The 26199-nt window shown below is 38.9% G+C and overlaps 1 protein-coding gene across 3 annotated transcripts; it reads left to right on the top strand.

The window, feature by feature from the left end:
- Positions 1-1291: 1291 nt before the first annotated feature.
- Positions 1292-25972, top strand: jag2a (jagged canonical Notch ligand 2a). Of its 3 annotated transcripts, XM_079473171.1 has the most exons (26): positions 1292-1633; positions 2185-2505; positions 8488-8548; positions 12912-13166; positions 13522-13579; positions 14937-15067; positions 15499-15618; positions 15814-15927; positions 16039-16152; positions 17235-17348; positions 18142-18188; positions 18324-18497; positions 18600-18750; positions 18939-19103; positions 19176-19289; positions 19584-19697; positions 19940-20053; positions 20189-20305; positions 20497-20524; positions 20687-20772; positions 20873-20986; positions 21111-21226; positions 21314-21568; positions 21703-21834; positions 23222-23366; positions 23442-25972. In XM_079473171.1, exons 1-26 carry the CDS (start codon positions 1571-1573, stop codon positions 23906-23908), a joined length of 3690 nt encoding a protein of 1229 aa, XP_079329297.1. In that variant the 5' UTR covers positions 1292-1570; the 3' UTR covers positions 23909-25972. The 3 variants fall into 3 exon arrangements, with proteins under 3 accessions (XP_079329297.1, XP_079329296.1, XP_079329298.1); XM_079473170.1 differs by having other exon boundaries at positions 23222-25972; XM_079473172.1 differs by lacking the exon at positions 17235-17348 and having other exon boundaries at positions 23222-25972.
- Positions 25973-26199: the final 227 nt, after the last annotated feature.

Here is a 26199-nt window from a genome sequence, read left to right as displayed (position 1 = left end):
AGGTGGTTGCCCTGCAGGCATATTACAAAAACTCCAACTGGTCCAAAACACCGCAGCTCGAGTTCTTACACGTACAGAAAAGTATGAGCATATTAGCCCGGTTCTGTCAACCTTGCGCTGGTAACCTATAAAACATTGCATTTCCTCTAAAATCTTGTAGAAAGCGCTATATAAATAAAGTTGACTTGACCTGACTTGAGTACAGCAACAATGATGCCATACACATCAACGACCCAGAACACTTTTGAATCTGACATAAAATATATATTTCATGAGCATTCATGCTAAAACAAAACCCCCATGAATCACATTCAATGATGCCAACAGAATGCAGGTGCCTTTCTATCAGAGCCCCAGTGTGTCACATCCTCAGAGTGCAAATGAAATATTGTAACTTCCTTTCTTTATTCTGGCTTTGGGCTGGCACTGGAGGAACGCAGGAAGGAGTCTGACTGCAAGATTAGGAATACAGAGTCACTCGTTTCCTAAAGTGAGAGAGAAAGACATTGATTAATAAAAGGCAGGATATGATACAACCATAAAGTAGATTTCTGATATCGTTTCGTTTAGTTTCTTACTACCAGACAACCTTCATTCCTGCCTTTTTACAAGGTTGTCATCACGCCTTTGGGCTGGGAAGTGTTTCGCAAAAAATACTATATCCAAACATTCCCACGCTGAATTATCAGACACAATAATGACTTCATAGATGAAAGAGTGACTAAACTTATTTACAGCACCCACAAACAGCTTGATACTTTTGTTTGAATTGTTTGAAGCTCCCCTGAAGTCCATCTTTATTTTCTATTTATATGATTAAAGGCATACTAACAAGGCAAGAACATATCAGATCATATCATGTGACAATTCCATGATAAAATAATAAAAAAGAGAAGGGTGAGGGACTGTCTTTGTAACAGGACTTTGATGCAAGTTCTCACGCATGCCAGTCCGCGGTTCACTAGAGGGCGCTCTGGGTCTGTTACCAAAAAGAAATTCACCCGTGGCGAAACATGATGTGGATTCAGATTGTGAAAGAATATACAAAATGCCCCTCAAAACCTTATTCCATAAACCAAACCAATAGTGATATTACCATTCAACTTCAACATTTTGAGGCGTGGAGAAATATGCCAATGTGTAAAATATTAGTAATTTTACATAATATTTAAGTTATATTAAAGATGAAATATTAAAGTAAATTATAAGACACTAGTTTCCCCCTTCAAAATCTTAAATTGACACTACTAAATAACAACTAAAGTCAATAATCCGTTTCTCAACAGAAGCTCCGCCCATTAGCGTTGCGGTTGGCTCTCTCGGAGGTTCCACTACTACTAATGACTTCCCAATGGTTTATTGAACCGTCAATCAAAGCTCGTTCGGATGGCTTGTAGTTGACTGATATAGTGAGACCAGCCCGCTGGAGGACCGAGTGGATGTTTGTTTGACTTTCATCTCATCTTCTGCAGATCTCACTAAAGGAGTCACGTTTTTGAATGGCTGGATTTTGTGGATAATCATGCATATATGCGTTTTTTGACCATGTCGTATTAACTTAATAGGAGTCATGCATAACTATTTCGGAGGCTGTTTCTTGATAGCGTTCTTCATTTTGACGTTTTGGACTGAGGTGAGTTAAACTTCTTTAAACCAAATGTCACCTTTTACTACTGCAAATGTCCAGAAATAAATCAACCGCTTTACTTTGATACGAAAATCTTTATTTTGGCGAAATTAGATGTTTGGGATTCTTTTTCTAATTAAATTATCCTGAAATCATGTGATTCTTTTAAAGCGTTGTAAAACCTGTCTGTGCGCAGTGCAGCGAATCCACGCGTATTAACTTTACGCATTACCTACAATAAAACATAAAAAAGGTTTACGTATATATTTCACCATGCACTAGTTTATTTACATTCGTTGACAGCGCACTTATGATATATATTTTTGCAGTAAGCCCACATGTAAAGGACCCTAAAATACATGCAATACAGAGGAATGTGTTGCATTGACTTAAACGTGTCTGTTATTTCGTGACATTGCTTTGTTATCGCCAGAACCGCTATTTTAATCAAATCTTGGTACGCAGAACACTTACAGTTAATAGGTCTACTGTAACCCGTGTTCGTTTCATATTTATAGTACAATTTATTTTTTACCTAATGTTTGTGTTATTTTTAGGTTTGCCACTCGTCGGGTTATTTGGAGCTCCAGTTGATCAACGTGGAGAATGACAGGGGTGAGCTCGCGAACGGCAACTGCTGCGACGGCACGCAGAGCGCACGAGACGGTCTGTGCGACCGGGACGAATGTGACACGTACTTCAGAGTGTGCCTAAAGGAATACCAAGCGGAGGTCAGCACGTCTGGCTTATGTACATACGGCACTGCGAGCACCAGCGTGCTCGGAGGGAATACGTTTCAGTTAAAAGGAATCAATGGAAACTCAAACAATGCCAATGACCTGGGGATCGTTATCATACCCTTTCAGTTCGCCTGGCCGGTAGGTTTTTACGTTTGCTTTGACGTAAACAAATAGAAATGCCCTTCCTGTAACAATGTCATTGTACTTAATATTTAACATAAAATATGTCCATAATGACTTCTAAAGCACCCTGTTATCCGTTATATATCTTCCCAATGTATTTTGGGGGGGGGGGGGGTCTCGTGTTAATACCCAAGACTGAAGCATGCACACTTGTACAACTCATTGAAAAGCAAATGAGTCGGTGGAAAGAGTAGAGCTCAATGTCACACTGGTCAGTGGTGTAGAGGATGAGAACGCGTCCTGTTTCGGCGCGCGTATTGCGTCTGTTGCGTGCGTGTCTCTCTCGCGCGCTGGCTGTTCTTTTACGCGCTTAACCGACGGTGTCGTATTTATAGGTTTAGCGTTTTGGGTGCATGATGAATGCATTTCTGTTTTGTGCTGTCGAAATCTGGTTTAACTTCCTATCACCTACAACTTTCTGTGGACATCGGTGGTCATCTCAAGCCCGTTGTAAAGTCATACAGAAATCTACACATTATTACACAAGAAGGAAACTTGCACCTGCTTAATTTACGATGCAAATTCTAATAGTTTCTATTACAAATACTTTTATGTACAATCTGTTGTTAACTATTAAAACCATTACAATATTCTGTTTTGTAGTGTGCCGGGTCTCATTCCAGTATGATTTGTGGGGTTCTATTGGATCCCATTCACCAGATAATATCCAACTAATGGAACCCAACAGACCCACAGAGACCAAAGTTTCCATTAAAACCAATGCAACTCCCATTATAACCATTTATAATTTTTACATCTTTTCTTCAGCAGGGAGGTTACCATCATTTCTCTTGCTGAAGGAGTTGTGTGGTATGGTCATCATTGTAATGTCAAAGTACCGTGATCTTAAAATAATGTGGTTTTGGGCAAACGTAAAAATGTCTTTTGACGTGAGCGGAGCGGGCACGATTTACACAAGGCAGAGTTCTTGACTAGAGCTGGCATGTTTACGGAGTGATATCGCAAGTGAGGTGATAGAGAAGAGAAAGAAGCAGTGGGAGTTGTCTGCTTGATCACGTTTCAGATACAAGCATTGTCGTTAAATAGACCTGAACAGATTGGTTGTAAGATAATGCAAGCGTGCATTGCTGTGGGTAAAACATTTAACTCAAACCACAGACTGCTGGGATCAGTGTTTGTTGTTGTTTGCGTTGCGTTTTTTAAACCCGGTAAATCTTTTTTCATAAATGGTGGAAACCATTGAATCACTGCATTTGATTCCTGTTTCCTTCGAGATTTCAGTTGTGGTTATAACAGTAGCCTGGGGGGAGAGCTTCTTGTTTTCATCTGTTGTGTACACACGCCTTTTAAAATGTTTTTCTTTTAAATGCACAATAATTGCTGACTCCAAGACGCTAGTGTATGTGGGTATGAGACATGTGTGCTCCTGCTTAGATATTTGGGAATGAACATGAATATTTATACTTCTTGTGTACCTAGACTGAAGCTTTATTCAATTACGAATTGGTTTCCTGTACACAATTCAAATTCTCTGTCTCGCTCTGTCTATACTTCACTCCACTATCTTAAAATCTCCTAGCGGATTTTCTTAACAATATAAATATCTGCTGATAGCATCTTGTTTAGTTTGGTGTTTTGGTATTTGTTTTCTGGTATGCTTCAGAATGCCTGTATTTTGTCAACAGTCTTTGTCAACATCATGTTTTAAGATTTTGCTAAGATGAAAAACAACCCTTGAGAGTTTAGGTTTAGTTGTAGTTTATCTGTTTTGCTGAACATTCTCCGGAACCACTGAACTGTCATATTCAATAACCTGCTATTGGTTCACAATTGTCATTTTTGGAGTTCGGCAGATGAGTCGTTTGAGCCGCTGGATGATCCTTAATTCACACAGTAGAAGAAATTATGTTAGATCACACACTGGGTTTGGACGTTTTCTGATGATGCATCAGATTAAGGCTACATCAAAACAAGCTCCTCATCATCACTGTTTTTTGAGCAACATGAGCAGAACCGAAATCCGTCAAGAGCACTTACTGTACATCTGCCGGTATCCATAGTTTCTTAGCTAACCGGGTGTGCCAGGGAGGGATGAAGTTTACGGAAGGTGATGTTTATGAACCTTATAAATCCTGCTGTGGCTGACGTCCTACAGCTGTGAGATCTTTGATACTCTTCCAGCATACCATGCTTTGTTTTTGGATTAAAAGAACCATCCCACTGAGCACACCACCATTTTTATTTAATCTTTTCCAAGCTTCCCAAGTTCATGTCCTGTGTTGTAATAAGGAATTTCTGAGTCTTTAATCTAAACTCCTCAATACACAGCCAGTAGGTGGTTGATACGAGATTTGAAGTCAATGGTCACGTAGCAGAACAGATCAGACTAGTATAGCTGAAACTGCAAACTGGGTTTAACTGGTAGGCTAAATCTTGATGGCTGAGGTAGTTTTACACACCAGTATCCGGAAAACCACTTTATCTTTGTACGGTCATTCCAGTGTCTGTTTTAAATCAAGTAATTGTAGACCAGCCAATATGCAGGAGACATTTCTTTACAAAAGACAAGATCTTCACAGAACTGCAAGACTAAATTCTCTGGTCTCCTCAACCATCATTTATCCGTTTGTTTATTTTCAGACCTTTCCTGTCCTCTTTTCACTTCATCATATTTTCTGTAAACCGGTTTCACAATTGTTTTTTGCTCTCTGCAGATGCATGAGTATTATTTCACAGGTGTTTAATGCAACCTGCTTTGTGTTCTTTATCTGGACTGTGATTTTGCTTTTTCATCTGCTTCATTCCATCAGCACTTAATATCAGACCTGCTGTGTTCCCATCTAGCTTGATTTCTTTAGTGCATTCTTTTGTAGCGTTGTTATGCTACAATTGCATGTATGTGTTGTTTATGTAATTCATGTTAATTTGCATTATAAGTCGTCTTGGTTAATCTAAAATAATCTGATAAAATAATTTATAAAGAAGTATTTGAAATGCTTATTTTGCTCTTGCCAAGCGCACATTGATAGGGTTTTAAAATAACAACGCACTTTAACTGGAGTAAAATCATTATAATAATGCAGCCTGTCATGACTTATTGCTTATTCAGTGAAAGTGGTACACAATGGAATAGCACCGCTAAATCCATGGCACAGAAATCCAAGTACAGTGACATTACAACCCAATTGTGTTACCAACCTCCATATATCACATTCAGCTTTAAAAAGGAACACTTTCTGCCTAAGGATGCTCGTATCATCGTGCAAATAGCAGATTTGTACCTGACCTGTATCCTTGTGTTTATAAGTGTATGATAAGTTGCAAATAGGCTGTGGTCTTGCAATATATGTCCTCACTGTCCTCTGAGGTGTAAAAACTGTGGTACTGCTTGCTCAGTGTCACTTAGAAGATGTAATTTATTCATGGCAGAAGTTGTGTGCGCCTGTGTATCTGTTGGCATGTGCATGTGGGTGTCTTATTTCTCTTTGACTAATGAAAGATACAATCTTTCCTTCTCCTTCTCTCCGAACATGTGCTTGGTGTCTGATCACTGTCTTTAGAGCTTTAGTAACTGTATCGTACAGGACATAGAAACCAGGTGGTCTTCACACTGTCCATGCTGCAGTCCAAACACATCACATGTCTTTCAGTGAATCCTAGTATTCTGAATCGGCAGGTTTTCATTTCGATTCTGTTAAATTTGAGTGTCTGGTGTGATTAAGTCTGTACTTGAATATCTGACATATACTGAGGGTCAAAATGTCAGAGACCAAAAAGAAAACTTGTGTCCTTACTATCAGCGAGATCCATCAGTGAACGCATTTTAATTATTATTTTATTATGATACATGGTGGGAGAGATGTCATCTATGTTGATTGTATTTGGCAAATTTTTCAGGAGAGATCCCCAAAGGAGAAGGCATTGTTGGGATTATTAGTCAATCAAGTCTGTCTGTGCAGTCTTAAATTGGATGCATTGATTGGGAAGTGCTCCAAAAATCATTAGTATATAAGGTACAGATCATGCTCCATGAAGATATTTTGTAAATTTCCTACCGGAAATACATCAAAAATTATTTTAATATTTTTGTGAGTGGATGCAGCAAAACCGCAGAACAACGCCTACATACTTTGCTCCCTGCTGCCCGCTCTTTGAGAATTACCCACTCAAGTTTGGTATCTATGTAAAGCTTCAAATCTCTTTAAACAACTTTAAATGCAATTTTCTCAATTTCTTGTATCTCGACCAAATATTGTCATATCCTGACAAGCCATACATCAATGAAAAGCTTAATTATTTAACTTCCAGATCCATTTTTAGAAATGGACCCTTGTGACTGGTTTGGTGGTCCAGGCAGGGTCACATATAATAAATATAATCAAGTCTAACTAAGGTGTATAAGGACACGCATATTCATGATATATGTGAATTTTGCTTCAGGTTTAGTTCTGCGGTAGAAGTATTTTTTTCCAACCATTTGCTGCATGCACTTACAAGTCTGAGTGGTTTGGCTTCACTGATGTTTGCGTGCTAATTCATGGTTCCAGAGAAAAGATGCGTAAATGTCAGCACACGAAATCCATGGGCATGTTTCCATGCTGTCCTGCTGCAGTGAACCTGATCTCTGCTCAAACAAAAAGAAAAACTTCAGGCAAACAGAGTCCTGCTCAAGTGTATTTCATGTCCAAACATCATACAAATCTGTTTCCTTGGTTACCCCGGGTCAAATTAATTGTAAATGAATTAGTTTGATTCACATTTGGCTGACACTTATGCAAACCAATATACAATATATCACAGTATCACACTTTTGTAAGGCCAGTATATTTCCAAAATTTTCCTTGAGCAGTTTTGAGCAGTTTTGCACTCTGTACTTGAAGGCATAGAGTATATTAACAGCTTCTGACAAGATGTTAGCCCTAGGCAAAGTGGACAGAATATGTTGTTTTACCAAATGTTTTGTTAAATCGTTTTGGTTTCCGATAGCTATAACAATGTCATTATTTCCTCGCTGGCTTTCCCAAAGAGACCTCACACACAAAAAACACAAAAGCAACCAAAAACAAAGAAAACAATTAATTTCAATTGAAACAATATTATGGCTCCTACATTTATGCAACAGCTCTATTGTCTTTTTAATAAATGTGCACCACATTCTAGGTAAGCTACAAGAAGCCAACACACCATGGGTTGTTGTTTGTTATTGTTGTTGAAGTTCCCTATAATGTCCACGCAGGACAATGTTTGTAATCCCAACAGCATTTAAATTCAGTCAGATTACAGGGAAGAGATCCAAGTACCCCTCATTTGAGTGAGGGAACATGAACTCACCTACAGTTAACTCACTTCTCTCATTGTAAAGTGCTGCTATTTAAGAACCGTTTGAAGTTTCTTGTGCCTGCTGTTAATCTAGAGTTCACAGTTTTCCCACAAAATGAATGAACTTATGACTGTTCCCCACTGGAGGTGTGTGTCTGTGTAAAACACACATACATACATAAAGATCACTCAATCATTTATGAATTGTTGACTTCAGCAGTGACCTGATACACAAACACACATCCTTGCAACATCTAATAGTTCATCTTGTTTATAACCGGGCTAATCAGTCACCAGTCCGTGAGAACCAGGTTATACACATTGCTGTTTTGACTTGCATCCCTTCGAACGCACACACAAATTCATTTGGACTCACTCAAACTTTCATATAACATAAACTATATTAAATAAACACTAACCCTTAACCCTAGAAAACAAGCAATATTTGGCATAACAAAAATATAAATATACATAATATACATTGTGTTGCCTTATTTTGTGTGTTTGTTCTTATTCTCGTGAAACTGTGTGTACTGGTTATTTCCCCTGTTTATTGTTTTATTGATCTTCTTGTTTGTCTACTTCTCAGACTTTGATTTTGGAGAACCGCATGTATATTTGCTAATCTCTCTCTCTCTTTTTTCCTATCTCACAAAGCGTGCCTACACTTTGATCGTGGAGGCTTTGGATTGGGACAACCAAACATTTACTGACAACAGTGAGTAATGCTTTCCCAACACTTTGACACACAAACCCTACGCAAGTTGACTGTGATTCACATTTTAGACATACCTTAAAAATGTCACCCGTTTTTCAGAAATGCCAACAGCAAACATACAGGCACCCTCTTGAGAATCACTCCAAGTTCACATCTATAACTGGCACAGACAGTAAGATGTACAGACTAGCTTTGACCTTTGACTGCAAGAGAAATATACAGGCGTGTTTGTCGGGGTAAACATTCTTTGAGTGCTTTCGAGCGATTGACATATATCTATACAGATACAGTTACCTAATTCAGTGCAGACGGACTGATGCGTTAGCCTTGGTGTGGGTGTATGCCTGGGGTATTCAACTTTAGGTCCATTGCAGAGTTTAGGGGGACTCGGGGGATTTAAACAAAGCCATTTTGTATCACAACGAGGTAGGTTGTGTGTATTTGTGCTTGTACACTACTGGTTTGAATAAGGTGGACAGTGTCAAAAGGTGAATACAGGGCTGGATGCCTGTGGTTGCTTTCTGACATGCCTCAACAAAAGGTTACCGGGAGGCTCATATGGAATCTGCATGTGCACAACTTGGCAAGAAGCTCAGAATATTTCAAAGAAATTTGAACATCATATTTCACAAACTTCCTGTCACAACATGAATACCACATGAAATATTTTTGATCGTTTGATTATGATTTCAGTATATCTTTTGATCAGAAATCACTTTCCTTTTAATATGCCCGCTCATTTGTAATGGCATGATGATTTAACACGCATAACATGTAAGCACATGGTTTAAATCCACTGTGCGTGTGTTGTTTAACACAGATGTGTCCTGTTTTCCTCTTTTCCTCTTGCTGTTCTTTTGTATGTTGCCCCATAAAAAGGATGACTCGAATAGGATGTGCAATTAATACACAAATTTAGTTTATGTTCTGGGTGTTGTCTGACCATTTATAAGCAATATACTTTTATAGAGGGAGCAAGAGAGACATTTTCTGATTTTTTTGTTTAAAATGCGTGTCTGTGCAATCACTACAAATCTGCATTAGACGTAAGGCTAAAATACACTACTTTTAAGACTTTTGCTCAGATTTTCAGTCTGCTGATTTGATCAGATAGTGTGTTTCTATCTGAAACTTTTAAAAAGTCTGCAAGTGTATGATGTCTAGTTTTTAAAAAATCTGTTCCGATTTTAAAAGCCTTGTAGTGTATTCTAGCCATTAAGCTGATTTTTCAAATGTTTGGCTTTGTTAAATCTTATGTGCAAATCTTATGTAACTTTGATTCTGACATTGTTGGGGACATAAATAAAATTGGTCTGCAGAGTTGTCACAAAAGTTTACCGCTGTTTACTTGACTTTAGTTTTTGGGCCATAACCTTATTTATTAAGGTTACACAGGTAAAAAAACACCCTTGATGACAGGGCAAGTAAAAACTGAACCAAAAAATATATACATTATATAACACATTATTACATGCTTGTGTTCTAGTGTCATTAACGTGATCATGAAGGTTGTTTTAGGATACAGAGGGAGACTGTTTATATACAGCGTGTCATGTTTAAAGTCCCAGAGAGAGTTTGGATCTGAACAAAGAGTATGAGGTCATGGTCTTGTTAAGCCATTAATTACTCTTGCTGCTCTTTATTTTCCACACATGTCTGTGAGTTAATTATTGTCTGAACAGCTGCAATGCTACTATTCTCAACATACAGCAGCAACACACACAAACACACACACAATGCTTTATATCAACCAAGTCTCTGACAGAACACACACTGTACTAACAATAAAAACAAATCAGCCTATTAATGATCAATCATGAACACACACTTTTATAACACACACAGGTAAACAATATGATGGAGCAATTGCCTTGAGATCTCACTGGAATGGCACTGCATCAGCCAGATGTTCAGACATCACACAGTTAAATGCTAGTGAAAGTTTTCAAATGCTTCTGGTTTATTAAAGGTGGACCAGTTCCAGGAAGTATGGCTTGCTAACAGATGAGTGAAATTATGTTCTTCTATCGTTATCTTCCTGCAGATTATACATCAAAAAATGTTAACTTGTTTTTTTTGGATAAAATAATAATGACGAGGCATACCTTAGAATTTTATTAGTCCCTTTTCCGTTTATACCTCCGCATGTTTTCATGTTTCCTGTACACCAGATTTATTTGATGTCAACAGTAGAGCAATTCACCATCACAGTGTCTCATTCCTTTATTATCCAGGTGTGTTTCTTTCAGATCTACCTTCCAGAGAATTAGTCCTAGCTCCCAGGTATTAAACGAGCTGTGGAGATAGAAAAAACCTGGAATGAGTTGCAGGAATGACTTTAGATGTGAGAAGCTGGTTTGCTGTTTGCAGGCCATCGGGGGGCTGTTTACCGTTCAGGAAGTCCGTCTCTCCGGCTCTGCGTTTGGACTCCAAACAGCTCTTACTGGCCAGCGGGTCAACTGCATTGTTCACGTATCGTCAAGAGGCAGAGAAAGCGGCGTTGTTGTGTTTCACTTCAGTTCTGGCTGGTAGATCGCAAGATTGCATTCAAGGGGATGAATGAAATAAGAAGCAAAAGGAAGTGGAGGACCTTAAGCAGGTGGAGGACATGAGCCAGGGGACAAAACCTAGAAAGACAGCGTGTGTGATGGGGGTTTATTATGGTCTTGTGTAGTTGCAGAGGGAATTATTTGGCCTTGTCTGGCTTTTTGGTCTATTGTTTGTGATATGTTATCGCGGTGGCGATGGGGGCTGACTTGTACCCATTGTGATAAATGCATTGAAACAGAGCAAGCTAGAGACAGACTGATGAAGAGATGTGAATGGAACAGAAGGAAAGTAATAGAAATAAAAAGAAACAAAGAACAGACTAGAAAAGGATGCTTTGGTTTATAGCATAACAGCAGCTATCCGATGTGTTTTCTAAGGTTTTTCTTAATTTAAATGTGAGAGCAAAGCTGAAGTCCTTGTGTTAAAGTGATAGTCCCCCCAAAATAAAAATTCTGTCATCATTTGCTCACCCTCATATCATTTCAAACCTGTTTGATTTTCTTCTGCAGAACACAAAAGAAGATGAAGAATGTTGTTAACTGGCACCCATTCTCTTGCATTGGTTTTGTGTCCATACAATAGAAGTGAATAGGTGCCGGCGCTGTTCGATTACCAACATTCTTCAAAATATATTTTGTGTTCTGCAGAAGAAAGTCATACAGGTTTGAAATGACAAGAGGGTGAGTAAATGATGACAGAATTTCCATTTTTGGGTGAACGATTCATGTGCGCATGTGTACCGTGTGCGTGTGTGTGACTGTTTTTGAGCTGGCTTATCTTCAGCGTCTCTCTCTCACACACGCACACATTCACTCTACCCAGTAACAGTCTCTAAGTATCTCCTTCAGCTTATATAGATGGGGCGTGATTGGTGTGTATTTTTATAACTAATTGCTGGAAATGAATTGGGAGATGAGTACTAGTTTTTTTTTATATTTCAAGTGGGGAGAGAGAGAAAGGAAGAGATGACATGTTAAAGAAGTGAGGACAGCAAAAATGGGGAGTGGGGAGTGGCACATTCGACATGAAAGAGTGTGTTGAATTCCTTTTTTAGTCGGAAAGTAGGACAGTATGTCAAAGCTTTTGTTCCACTTCTGGAATCAGGTGTCCATTTAAGGAAGAGAGCAAGTGGACTGAGTTGGTGTGAACGGGGTGAATTGGGCTGTGGGGAAGGATTTGTGGTTTGGGGTCATGTGTGTCTTTGAGATATCCTCAAATTTGAGGATGTTTTCTCATTTCTTGTTTTGATTTGGATACTGATCCATTTGCCCCATCTCATCTTTAATATGAAAATGAGTCTCGGGTCACGTGTAAGTGACTGGGCCTCTAATGGTGATGTCATCCCCAAATTAAGTCATGAATCAAAATTTAAGCAATAGAACGTGAGAATAACAAGCTAACAACCACACCACCCTTTTATATGAACATCTAAGATTAGATTTTAATCAATGTTTAATCATGGTTGATGTTGTTCTTTCTCTCTCTTTAAGACTGTTGTGGCTTTTTCCCACACACACGCCCACATACAGACTTTCCCCTACATTGTGACTGAAGTTGTTAGCAAGGTCACTGTGTTTCTCTTCTCAAGAGGGAACTTGGGCGTGTATGTGTTTTTTGGGGAGGTAGGGGTACTTCCTGGTATGGTCCTGATTGTATTATTTCCTCACTGGCTCCCAGACAGTCTGAGAAAGAGAGAGAGCGTTTTCCACCAAAGCAAGAAAACAAGCACGCTTCCTTATCGACCGTTCATAAACATGTGTGTGTATTTTCATGTGTGGTGCGCAAACTAATATTTCTGCCTTTGCCGTCTCAGATGATGAACTGTTGATCGAGCGAAGTATATCCCGCGGGGAAATGAATCCCGGAGAGGAACGGCAGCTCATTCAGCACAAGGGTCGAACTGCCAGCTTCCATTACAGCATACGGGTGCGCTGCGACCGACATTACTACGGCAACAAGTGCAACAAACAGTGTCGCCCCCGTGATGATTACTTTGGCCATTACCAATGTGATCAATCCGGTAATCAACAGTGCATGGAGGGCTGGATCGGGCCAGACTGCAAGAAAGGTGTGTGTGTCTGAGTGTATACGATTGTGGTGACCAGAATAAGTGAAGGGCATCTCAGTTTGTGAGAGAGGGTTTTTAATTTAGGGATGTAATAAAAACAGATCAGTAAAATGTCATTTATTCACTTGGTTTGAATTCACTTAGTTTGAAAGTGAGCTTAAATGCAGTTCTACTGTATCCTCATCCGCTGCAACCAACAATACAGCGACCTCCATTAATGACATCACCATATGTGTGCGCATCCTATTAGTGTTTGTGCTTATTGCTCATCAGCTCCTTAGCTAAATGCAGGGGGAGTCATTATAAGTGAGAAAATAAATATCATAAAAATTCATTTACATTACGTGTCTTTCAGCTGTGTGTAAACAAGGCTGCAGTGAGCACGGAGGGTGTGACAGACCAGGAGAATGTGTGTAAGTCATCTCTCTCTCTCTCTCTCTCTCTCTCTCTCATTAAAGGGATTCTGTCATCATTAATTCAGCTTCGAGTTGTTCCAAATCTGTATAAATGTCTTAGTTCTGATTAACACAGAGAAAGATATTTTGAAGAATGCTTATAATCAAACAGATCTTGCCCTCCTTTGACTCCCATAATTGGAAACATTACTTTGTTCTTTTGAACACAAAAGAAGACATTTTGAAGAATGTAGGACAGCAAACAGTTCTGGGGCACTTTTGACTTCCATTGTACTTTTTCCTACTCAATGGGGGTCTGTTCCAAATATGTCTGGCTATAAGCCTTCTTCCAAATATCTTTCTCTGTGTTTATCAGACAACGTTTATAGAGATTTGGAACAACTCAAAGGTAGTAAATCATGACATTATTTTCATTTTTGGGTGAAGTGTCTCTTTAATTTCAGGAGGTAGATTAGTTTAGAATAAACATCTGCTTCTATTTTGAATGAAGCAAGCAGAAACCTTAAAAAGCAGTCATCATTATATTAGCCCCGCTAATATATCATTGAATTCTTAAGTTCTTAAGAGAAAGCATCATGTAGTTAAAATGGATCATATAGTATGGTCACATCTTATCATGTTGCATGTTTAATTTAAAGACTGGCATTCAGGGGTCATCTTGATCATGAAGTGTTATTTTGTCATTTAAATCCAAATCTATAAAAAAAGATAGTTATTCCTATCTTATTATGGGCTATGGACGTGGAAGGTTAAGTCAGCTGCATTGCATTATGGGATTGCAAGCACACTGTGTTTTGCTATATATTCCACTGTATTCTGTATATGTTTTTGTAAATATTCCATGCAGACAGAAAATATGCACACTGTGCTCAGCAAACATACTATATACTGCAGGACCGGTAAGGGTAGTATGTTACTATGCTATTTCAAACCTCACGATTGACTTCTCATTGAGCGTGAGCGCGTCTGAGTGTGAGAATGAATGATGTTCTCTTTTGCCTGCGGTACCTCAAACATCTTTTGAAGCACGTTTGGTGGAAATAACCTTTGACTGCCAGTCTGTCTGGAGTTCAGTGCGGGTTACGATTAGGAAATAGACAGAGGTCATGACCCGTGTCTGCTACTGGACAAACCTTTTACACTCCACGATACCTAAACTCCCCTCTCTCTGCCTTAACAGTGTAGTGTACATGTGTAACATTTTGTAAATAAATATGAAATGTGTAAATATGTTGTTTGACACGGTAAAACTGAGTGGTTTCATAGTTGTGATTACTTATTGGTGTACTCGTGTTAGGTTACAGTTTTGATTTGTTATACACATTTCGCTGCTCACACTGGGTTTGTATTGTAGGTGTAAATATGGCTGGCAGGGTCCGCTGTGCGATGAGTGTTTGCCGTACCCGGGTTGTGTGCACGGGACCTGCGTGAAGCCCTGGACGTGCACCTGTGAAAAGAACTGGGGGGGAATTCTGTGCGACAAAGGTATGGGATGTTCAGCAGCACGTACACACACAAATGTACTGATGGGCGCTAAAACATACATACCGTACATATACAAACACACACTCACAAAAAAAAAAACATGCAGCCGTTCTACTCTGCTTGTAAGATGCTTTGTGTGTTCTGAACTGAAATCCTCAATGTTACTCGTGAATGTTTTCTTTAGACAGTATGTGAATGTACTTGAGGTCTGATCACTATCACTCATGACATTCACACACATTTTTTTGTGCTCTGAATGGAGTGCTACAATGTTTTCTGTCTTTCACTCCAGATAAGAAATATTGCTAGAAATTGGAAATCCCTACACTTGATATATATACTGTACATAAACTAAAAACTGTTTTATATGATTTAAAACACATCTCAGCTTCTAATAAATTAGGATGTGTTGTTTATTTGTTTGTGTATAGATTTGAATTACTGTGGCACGCACAAGCCCTGTGTGAACGGAGGCACGTGTTTGAATGCAGAGCCAAATGAGTATTTCTGCTCCTGCCCTGAGGGCTACTCTGGGAAAAACTGCCAAATCGGTGAGGCATCTTGAGGGATTTTCTCTAGAAAAGTTTATCAATAAATAATTAAAACTGTTTTCAATTTTTTAAATTAGAATGAATCATAGATGCATTTTCAAAAAATACGAGTGTATGCATAAAAAATGGTGAGAAATTATTTTAGCAAGATGCAGTTTACTGTACATATTGAACAAAACATTATATTGTCTGCAGCCGAGCATGCCTGCATGTCAAACCCATGTGCAAATGGCGGGACCTGTCATGAACTAGCGTCAGGGTTCGAGTGCCAGTGTCCCCCAGGCTGGGATGGGCCCACCTGTGCTAAAGGTCAGAGGTCACATACATTTCACTCCAAAAAGAAGATTCACAATTTACAATACTTGTGATGCATATTTATTTACATTTTGCGTAAGACTGTTTTCCGTGTGTTATGTGCAGACGAAGACGAGTGTGCCTCCAACCCGTGCGCTCATGGGGGGACTTGCATTGATCTCGAGAATGGTTTTGACTGTTTATGCCACCCGCAATGGACTGGCAAAACTTGTCAGATAGGTGAGACTTTGTGTTTGTGTGTGTGTTTAAATTTTTTAAATTCGGACTTGGAGGCACACAGTACCACACCATACTCAGATGCGGGGTTTGCATACAGTAGACCAAACAATGTCTAAATGGGGGTCCTCTCAAATATCAACAGTGTGCATATTGCCTAATTGATTTAATGAAGTTTGCAACTGAATGATGTGTTTGCATTTTACAGCACCTACTACTCACAGCTGACTGTGTTACAGTGTATGCTTGTGTTTGTGTGTATCGTTCACTGTTTTTGAGAGCATGAGTATGTAATATATCTTTGTTTTGGTTTATGCTTGTATGTTTATTTAACCTGACTTTGTGGGAATGTATATTTGTGCATGGATGATCTGAGGTTGTGTGGTCACGACAGATAGCTGAATATTATCTGTAACCTGAACCAGGTGATTTGAGGAAAGCTAAATATATAAACAGGCCTGGCAACTGCCAAGACGTGGGGTAAATTTATCTTTTGGAGGGACTATCATGGGGTGGAGTAAGAGACGGGCTTAAGAGGAGTGTGGTTGATGTATATTAGTCCAACATCCGCGACTGCCGGTGCGAGAGGAAATGCTGTATAACTTGTAAACAATCACAGTTGGGAACCGTAGCTGTGGTGTCCGGTTATGGGAAGCGGGTTGAGTTTCTCCGGATAGGGCTCTGGTCTCAGGCGTGGGCAGGCAGGGTTACCTGTGCGGCAGGGCGTCTGATTTCAGCTACAGCTTAACACACCACTGTCCACACATGAAAACTATAAGAAATTTATATTAAAATTAGATGTCTTTTTATAATTTTGCGTAAGTTCTGGCCATCGCTATGAATAAAGGCTCTGTTAGATGAATTCATGTACGTGGTAGTGATGGTGTAATTTAGATTTTAGGCATATCACTCATAGCATTTTGCATAAAAAGCTGTTGCTGCTAGGACAGAGGATGTGTACTGTATATGCCAGAGTGCATCATGGGACATGGAGTTGGCTTGACTTGACAGATCGTGAGCTTGGTGGCGGGGCTTGATTCCAAATCTTCTCTCCTGCTCTCATGCTCCACTTCTCTATCTCACAGATGTGAATGAGTGTTCGCGAAGACCTTGTGTAAATGCTTACGCTTGCAAAAATCTTATTGGTGGATATCATTGCCACTGCTACCAGGGCTGGGCGGGACTCAACTGTAATATCAGTCAGTATATAAACATAAGTTCTCATCTTTTTTCTGAAGAGCATCACACTTTTGCTGTTTTCTTCTTTGCTGTTGAAGGGACGGTTCACGCAAAAATGAAAATTCTGTCATCATTAACTCGCCCTCGACTTGTTCAGTATATATTTCGTTGTTCTGATGAACAAAGTTCTTGGCCACCATTGACTACTATTGTATAATAGGAAATATTACAATTGTTGTCAAAAGTGCCCCAGAACTGTTTGCTTTCATTCTTCTTTTGTGTTTAAAATACATTTATAAAGCAATTTTATCCTACTATGGTATTCAATGGTGGCTAAGAACTGTTTGGTTACAAGCATTCTTCAAAATATCTTTAAATAAATTCATACAGATTTGTAACAATTTGACGGGAAGAAATTAAGGACATATTTTTGGGGTGAACTGTTCCCTTAACACTGATGCTTCGTTTTCTATGAAGCTTAAAATTTATATTTTATTTATAATCTGATAAGATTGTATACAAGAACCTATATGAAAAATCAGGGTGAAGTTGTTGTCTAGCAGGAATTTCAGGCACTAATATTTAAGAAATTTTCAAGGGAATTTTTTATCAAGTGTTTATTCTGCCTTGCTGCTCTAATGTTTCCTTCCAGCAAGTTCTCTCCTCCTGTAGTAACATGCATGTGTTCTTTTATATACAGTACCTGCCCTCGCACAAATAAGCATGTTCAGCCTTTTGACCTCTTATTTTTTTAATAGTTTTTACAAGTTCTGGACTGGAATTGAGCTAATATTGTTTGTGATTATTTTATAGATGTCAACCGCTGTTATGGTCAGTGTCAGAATGGAGGAACCTGTCAGGTGGGCACACACTCATTTTATTTTAAATGTCTGTTTACCAGCTTTATGGGTCTCAATCATCCCAACTCCCTTACGTTTACCACCTGGTTCTGTTTCAGCATTTAAATAATTTTTACCTTTATGTCTCTGCATTAGGATGATCTTCATAGTTACACATGCCTTTGCCAGCCTAGCTTCACAGGAAGACAATGTGAAGTTCAGCAGAAGGGGTGTGCCAGCGGCCCGTGTCAAAATGGTGGACGGTGTCATTCTCTATTCGATGGTTATGAGTGTGAATGTCTATACGGATACACAGGAACCAACTGTGAGGTCAGTACATACACGCACGTACACACACACACACACACACAGAGACAGACACGTATTTCTCATCCTCACTTATTCCCTCTCAATTCTTCACACTCTCTGCAGGAGCCGTTTGATCTGTGCGATGCAAACCCGTGTCAGAATAAAGCTCAGTGTCAGTCTCTGAAGGGAGACTTTCACTGCATCTGCGCAGATGAATATGAGGGGAAAACGTGCGGTCAGCTACGAGACCACTGCAAGACCAACAGTTGTGAAGGTAAACAAATCATTTATATCTCAAAATAATTCAACTCACAAGTCGTCATGACATGCCACGCCACGATATGTCACGCTCTGATATGTGTAATTCAAAGGAATCTTGTCTTACCATATTGTAAAATGCTTTAAAATTTTGTTTACACAAATGACCTTTCAATTAATGTTGTTTTGTTTGTTGTTTATTAGTGATCGACAGCTGTACTATTGCCGTGACATCAAATGACACAGTGAAAGCGGTGCGCCACATCTCATTCAATGTCTGCGGTCCTCACGGTCGCTGCATTAGCCAATCAGAGGACAACTTCACATGTGCCTGCCAGCCCGGGTTTACAGGGACCTATTGTCATGAGAGTAAGTACTCAAAACAGCCATTGTGCAGAAAAACACGCTTGTATAGAAACTAACTGTTGCCTTTTCTCTCAGACATAAATGACTGTTCATCATCTCCATGTCACAATGGAGGAACGTGCATCGATGACATCAACTCTTTCCACTGTGTTTGTCCTAATGGCTTTGAAGGGCCACTCTGTGACCTGGGTAAAATGCCTTCTCGTGTAGTCTTATATATGCCATTTTTCACACTAGATCAGACATCAGTCCATTTGAGTTTAAGCGTGGCTGGTCTAGACCATGTGCACACCATGGAAATGTATGTGAATCTGCTTTGAAACAGGATACATGTGGATTAAATTACGGCAAGCTAGATTTAGAGCTATATGCGTCTGTATCCATTGGGGAACTTTAGGCTTAGTTTTAGCCTTTATGTTTTTGTAAAATATATATAGATGTGAAGTCATGCATTGAGACTCGTCTTTTGTGTGTTATCTTCAGAGGTGGATGAGTGTAGCGATAAGCCTTGTCTAAACGGTGGTCATTGTATTGATCTGCTGAATGATTTCTACTGTCGCTGCACAGACAACTGGAAGGGAAAAACATGCAATTCCCGTAAGTGTGTGTGTATAAGTCTTAATGTTTTACTCTATTTAAAACCTTTTTCACTTCGTCACTTTTTTTAATTTGCAATGCAAATGTGAAAAATAATCAATCACGGTTTTGATTCAGTTGATGTTATGGCATTTAAGACTTTCAAGTCATACTGTAAATCCCCGGGTCACTATTTTAGGTTTATCTCTGATTTTCTTAGTTTTGTAAATTCATCGAAATCAGTATGTGTTTTTTTATTACAGGTGACAATCAATGTGATCTCAGCACATGTGCTAATGGAGGGACATGCTATGATCATGGAGACTCATTCCACTGTGTGTGTCCTCCTGGATGGGTTGGCAGTACCTGTAACACAGGTGAGATGAAGGTGCTTTGTTTTATCAAGCACAGCGCTCGGTTTGATCTCCTGAGAATTCAGATAGTTATAACCTGTGTTCTTTGAATGCACTGTGTGTTGCTTGGATAAGTCTAAATGTTCTTTCTCTGCCCAGCAATGAACAGTTCATGTGAATCTGGGCCGTGTCTGAATGGTGGAACCTGTGTCGGAGGGGGCAGTGGCTTCACCTGCAGTTGTAAGGATGGGTGGGAAGGGCCCACCTGCGCTCAGAGTAAGACCGCACCCACTTCTATGTTAACTCCCACTGTCTTGGTTTCCAAAAATATTTTTTGTATGGCATTTTCACTGTGATTTGCTATGTACACGCGATTGGGCTTCAGGCTGTGATTTGCCCTGACAGGTCTGGTTGTGATTTGTCCTCTGGTTCTGCTTTCACGACATCTGTTTTCTTTCTCTTTTCAGATGTTGATGACTGCAACCCTCTTCCCTGGTAAGAGATGCAACGGATAAACAGATAATACAGAAAAAACTAAAGCACATAAATAGGGTTGTCCCTCCTCGTCTGAGCTTAATCTTTATCTTTTCTCTGCCTGTAAATAATGATCATGTGTGTATTAATGAAATGTCACACATGTTGCCCGTCTCTCTGTAGTTATAATGGAGGATCGTGTGTGGACGGGGTGAACTGGTTCCGCTGTGAATGTGCTCCCGGATTTGCTGGACCTGACTGTCGCATCAGTGAGTTAATAAATGTGCATGTTAGAAATACTACAGCAGTAACTATGAACACTTTTAACTCTCTTATTCTCCTGTTCCCTCACTTATCACTCAATCTCAGATGTAGATGAGTGTCAGTCCAATCCTTGTTCGTATGGAGCCACATGCTCCGATGAGATTAATGGATATCGCTGTCTGTGCCCAGTGGGATATTCTGGACCACGCTGCCAAGAGTGTGAGTTTCTAGATAGACCCCATCCATCCTTATAAAAAACATCTGGATTGACGTTGGTTAGCAAACCTTAACTTGTTGGAAATACAATTTTTATTTTCTAAATTGCCTTTTTCCTCATCTGCAGTCATTGGTGTTGGGAAGGCATGCGATCGCTCTGGTTTCCAGGTCCATCATGGTGACCGATGGGAGGACGGGTGCAACAGTTGTAAATGTATGGATGGAAACATCAGGTGCACTAAAGTGAGTTCTTATAGTTGACTTAAAACTGTGCTGTTAGACCAAATGCACTACATGACTAACAGTATGTGGACACGCCCCCTTTTTCAGGTGCGTTGTGGTCATCAGCCCTGCCTATTGCTGTCAGGCTTTGGTCAGCCACAGCATCCCCTCTGTCCACAAGGTCAGAAATGTGTAGAGCATCAATTCCTGTCTTGTCTCCGTCCACCCTGCCATCAGTTGGGGATATGCTCCACCCCTGAACGTCTGCAACCAATCGGCAGTCAGTGCTTACCCAACAACGCCTACCTAGACGAAAACTGTGCTCGTGTCACGCTTGTATTTGACTCTGATAGTGTTCCGCAGGTGAGAGTTAGTCACAGTTTCTATTTTAAAAATGTTTGTTTGGTTCTTAAAGTTCTTTAAAGTGGCTTGTGTTGCATTTAATCTCAAGATAAGAATTTCAACAGAAACTCAAATGTTTTGTGTTTGTTTAACAGGGGACAACTCCTGAAGGTGTCTGCGCAGAGATAACGAATCTGCCAATTACACGAGTCTTGGCCAAAGAACACACCCTTTCTATTCTTTGTGACCAATCACCTTCCAGCCAAAATGCAGTGGAGGTTGCAATGGTGAGCTCACTTTCTTCAGTTGATAACTGTTCATGAAAATTTAATGAAAAAAATATAATGACATGTTGTAAACAATCATTTTGAATTCAAAATCTTAATATACTATATAGAACTTAAAAAACATAAAGCTTTAGTGTGAGCTCATCTTGTAAATATAATTTAAATATAATGTAAATAGTCGTTCCTATGAAAGGAAATAAATAATAGTGTGTAGCCTACCGCCTACCAACTACCAACTACAAACTTTTCACTATGAGCTCTCTTTTTTCCTGAAACGATCAGATCTGTTTTTCCTTTCAAATTATAATTTTTCTTGCCTTTAAAACATTTAAGATTTTCTTGTTGATGACACTCATTCAAAAAGCATTTTAATTTATAGTAGGAGATTTTTACAAGAGAGCACTTGTTAAACTCAAGGCATCTTCTAGTCCTTCGTGACCTTTTTCTTTCTCTATTTTATTTTCATTTCTTTCGGATTCTATCACACCCCTTTTCCAGGCTTACCTTTAACACATCACCTGTCACCTCTCTCTCTCTCTCTCTCTCTCTCTTACTCTCTCTCATAGACCTATTCTGATACCACTTGTATAGAAATCCAGTTTTCTCCCGGAAAGTTCTTGTCCTATCCTTTAAGCCCTTAATGGCTTGAATCTTTTCTTTCTGTGATGTTGTAATGCTGTTAAGATTTACTTTATGTTGTAACATTGAGAGTTTTCCGGAAAAGGGGTGGTAACTTTTTATGGTGTGAGCTCTCGTAAGACTTCGCTTTGTGCTGATGTTATAAGCTTAGCATTGGGACGTCCCTCATGGAATGCAGTGAGGTTATACCCCGAGTATTACTACATATGAACTACATGTGGCTGCTCATGAATGTAAGTGAAAGGTGAATAACTTGCCCAGTCAAGTCCAACATCTCTTATTTCTGATCTGGTAATTTTTTATCTCTTCTTTATATTCCTTTCTTCCTAAAATCTCTTTTGTCCTCTTGCATTAGTCCAATATGTAATATATTTCTGAAGGTTGACTGACAAGAAAAAGTTACATAACAACAGTGTGAATAAACAGATTATACTAACAAATGAGCTATCATTTATTAAAAAGAAAACAATTATTGAATCTGAAAATTACATGTAATAATGAATACATTTTTAAGTAACATTTAAGTTTAAGTAACATTAAAAAAACATTTAAGTAACAATAAATTGGGGAATTAATCAATAATTAGTTCAATGTTATTTAATTAAGTCTTTATCTTGTTTTTTTCTTTTAATAAAACTTGTTTAATTATTTTATTAATGATATCACAATTATTTGGTGTCCCGATGTGCCATTTAAGTTTACCGTATTTCCTTGTGTATCATTTTTCGTTCCCTCTCGTTTTCTTCAGTCATATGAGCAAAGCACTGTCATTGAGGGACGTGCTGAGATACAGGACGTTGTCCGATCAATCATAGACGTTCTGTCTAAACGTCACAACAGCACGCTACTGTTGGCTGTTAGAGAGGTCAGGGTGGACACTCATCCTCCAGTTGGTAAGTGGAATATTTCAATCTCAGTTTCTTCCTTCTTTCCATCTCTTGGTTTCACATGGTCATGTGTCTCTTCAGGTTACCTGGTGCCGGTTCTGTGTGTGCTGTTTGTCGTGTTGTGGATCTCCTGTGTCGTTGTGTGCGTGTGGTGGTTCTGGAGACGGCGGAAAGCGAGACAAAGAGATGAAGTTCCCATGGAGGAGAGCATCAACAACCAGCGTGGGACACTTCTGAATGTCTGCACATCGCACAAAGACAACACAGAGACACCTCAGGAAAATAAAAACCTGATTTACCCTCTGGATCGGGTCGGAGACGGAGCTGAGCATGAGGATGAGGAGGGAGAAGGGGATGAAGAAACAGAAACAGGGCTGGTTATGCATAAAGGCTCGTCTCTGGCGTACAGTAAAGGAGATGTAGTGTACACTATTCACCCGTCAGCCCAAAACCAGCCACACAGGACACAGTGTAGTACAAAAGACAACCGCTGTAAGAACAATGTGAACGAGCACACAGGCGAGCACATGAAAGATCATTACGTATGAAACAACCGGGCGAACTGGAACTTTCTATTCATTTTTTTGTATGATCAAAAAGCGATTGGCGTTTTTGATTCTTTTTTGTCATTGTGTGGTCCAACGAAACAGGAATGTACATGCGTAATATGCAAATCAGACATTTGGAGAACGGTTTCAAAATCCTTTTCTTTTGTTTACACTTGCACTCGTTTCCGCTCAAAAGGACGAACTTTAACACGCAGCTGAACTTTGAGATTATGTCTGTGAACTGTGGCGAGACCTTTGACCCTAAGGAGGAATCAACGATAGGCAGCTTTGAATTTTTTTCAAGTTTTAGGAGCGATCATCTCTTCCAGAAGTAAATTTAAGAAGTGCCTCATCTTACTTTTAGAAAAGCTCCTAAACCTGGCTTAGGCATTTTATTTTAATATTTTTCACGTCATTTTTGCAGTTATACTTAACAAATATGTTGGTTCTTTTTTAGTTTTGCTAGCAAATTCTGTACACACTTCAAAATCTTAAGAGAAAAGGAAATTTGGTGGAAATTGGTACTCGAATACTGACATAGTAGAAGAGTATTTTGACTGAAATTATCGTTCCGTTTTCGAGGTGAGTATGGAGATTTCACGTAAATGCTTCTGACAGGCATATAAAAAGTTTCTATGAGGATGTCTTAGAGACTATCAAAGTTTGCTTTGGTGTGAAACCCAGTTTTGGGTTTTTTGGTAATCCAGTTGGGAAATTATTTTATATCTTGAATCGAGAGACAATTCATTATAATGCAAGACAAGTTATGCGTATGTATATATGTAAATAGAAAGACATAGCTGTGTATATTTGAGTTTAGTAAGTTATGTGACACCTTTTTCAACAGTCATTCTTAGTTTTTTTTCTTTTTGGCTCTCCCAGACTCCTCACGTTTCTCTGTGTCATTCCTTTTATTTATGTCGGACAGCAAAGTTATATATATGTATTTATATATATATATATACAGGTGTGTGAAATGCCGCAGCCTGTGGGGACTCATATAATATATATTCTAAACACATATGTAAGATGCTCTGTCGTCATTTTAGAAATGTTTATCTGTGACTTTCCTAATGAATGTTGACTAGGGAGGAGACACTGACCATGCTGAAAGAAAGAAAAACAGTGTTTCAGGATATAAAACTTAACACCGTAGGAGAGACACTTCAAAAAACTTTATTTTCTTAATATTATGCATGTCTGAGTGGCACTTTATCTTATTGGAAAAGTCCAACACCTGCATATTCAAGCCAATGTCAGTCATGACATGTGTTTATATTGTCCCAGGCTGTCTGGTTCTTAGGCCTGATGTTGGAATAATTTGAAAGATTTTTATTCTTAATGTGTGACATTATTGTCTTGTATTATTACGGTTCTGGTTAAACTGAACTAGAACCGGAAATGGACCAGAACCTCTAAATAAGATTGACCCAAAAGTGTTTGCACATAGTTGCAAACAAACCAGCAAGTATTGTGTTGAATTGTGATTTAGATATTAAATGGTACTATATTACTATAATACCATTTTTAGAAAGAACACCATAGAACCAATAAAGCTAAACTTACAGTAGAAAACCCCTTTTTTAGATGGCATTTTTCTTCCTTTTATTTATGTGGAGTTATGGGTTGAGTTGAATGCATTTGTTTAAAAGGTTTTGGAAGATCTGGAGAATAATGTCAGTGCATGTTGTTTAGGCTGAATGAAGGGAACAATTTCTATTTTTCTTTTTTGTCATTTGTTCCAATTGGTGTGTCTGCAGTACAAATATTACAGAAAAATAAGATGAATACAGGAATATTGAAAATGCAAAATGTGATGGCACGATTGATGGCACTCCTTATTTAATGCAGTTATTTCCAAATATGTGATAAGTACAATAAAAGGAATTGTTAACACTCCGCTGGCATATAAAGAACAAAAAACACACATACGTCCATCGCATTTCTGTCTGCGAGTAGTTTTTACATGCACTGATGGTCATACTGAATCTTACTTTTTTTATTTGTTGTACCTGTACCTGATTTTCCCCTAACAAAAGTATTTATTAAAGATTTTTGTATCTATATAGTTCAGTGTTTCATTTCACATATATAGTGGCATTTATTATGCATCTGTCTCTGTTTGACCTTTGCATTTAAAAACCCAAAACAAAATCCTGGATCGTCTGTCACCTGCTTATGTCATGCATGAAATCCACAGGACCTTTAGCAGCCAGAGCGCAATCCATGTCAAAGAGGCTAAAAACAGAGAAAGGAGATGGATAAAAAGTTTTGTTTTGACTCGGTCAGAG

This window comes from Barbatula barbatula, assembly GCF_947034865.1.
Source record: "Barbatula barbatula genome assembly, chromosome: 14".
Lineage (NCBI taxonomy): Eukaryota > Metazoa > Chordata > Actinopteri > Cypriniformes > Nemacheilidae > Barbatula > Barbatula barbatula.
Note: the sequence above shows the minus strand (reverse complement) of the source record. Positions and strands in the feature narration are given on the sequence as shown.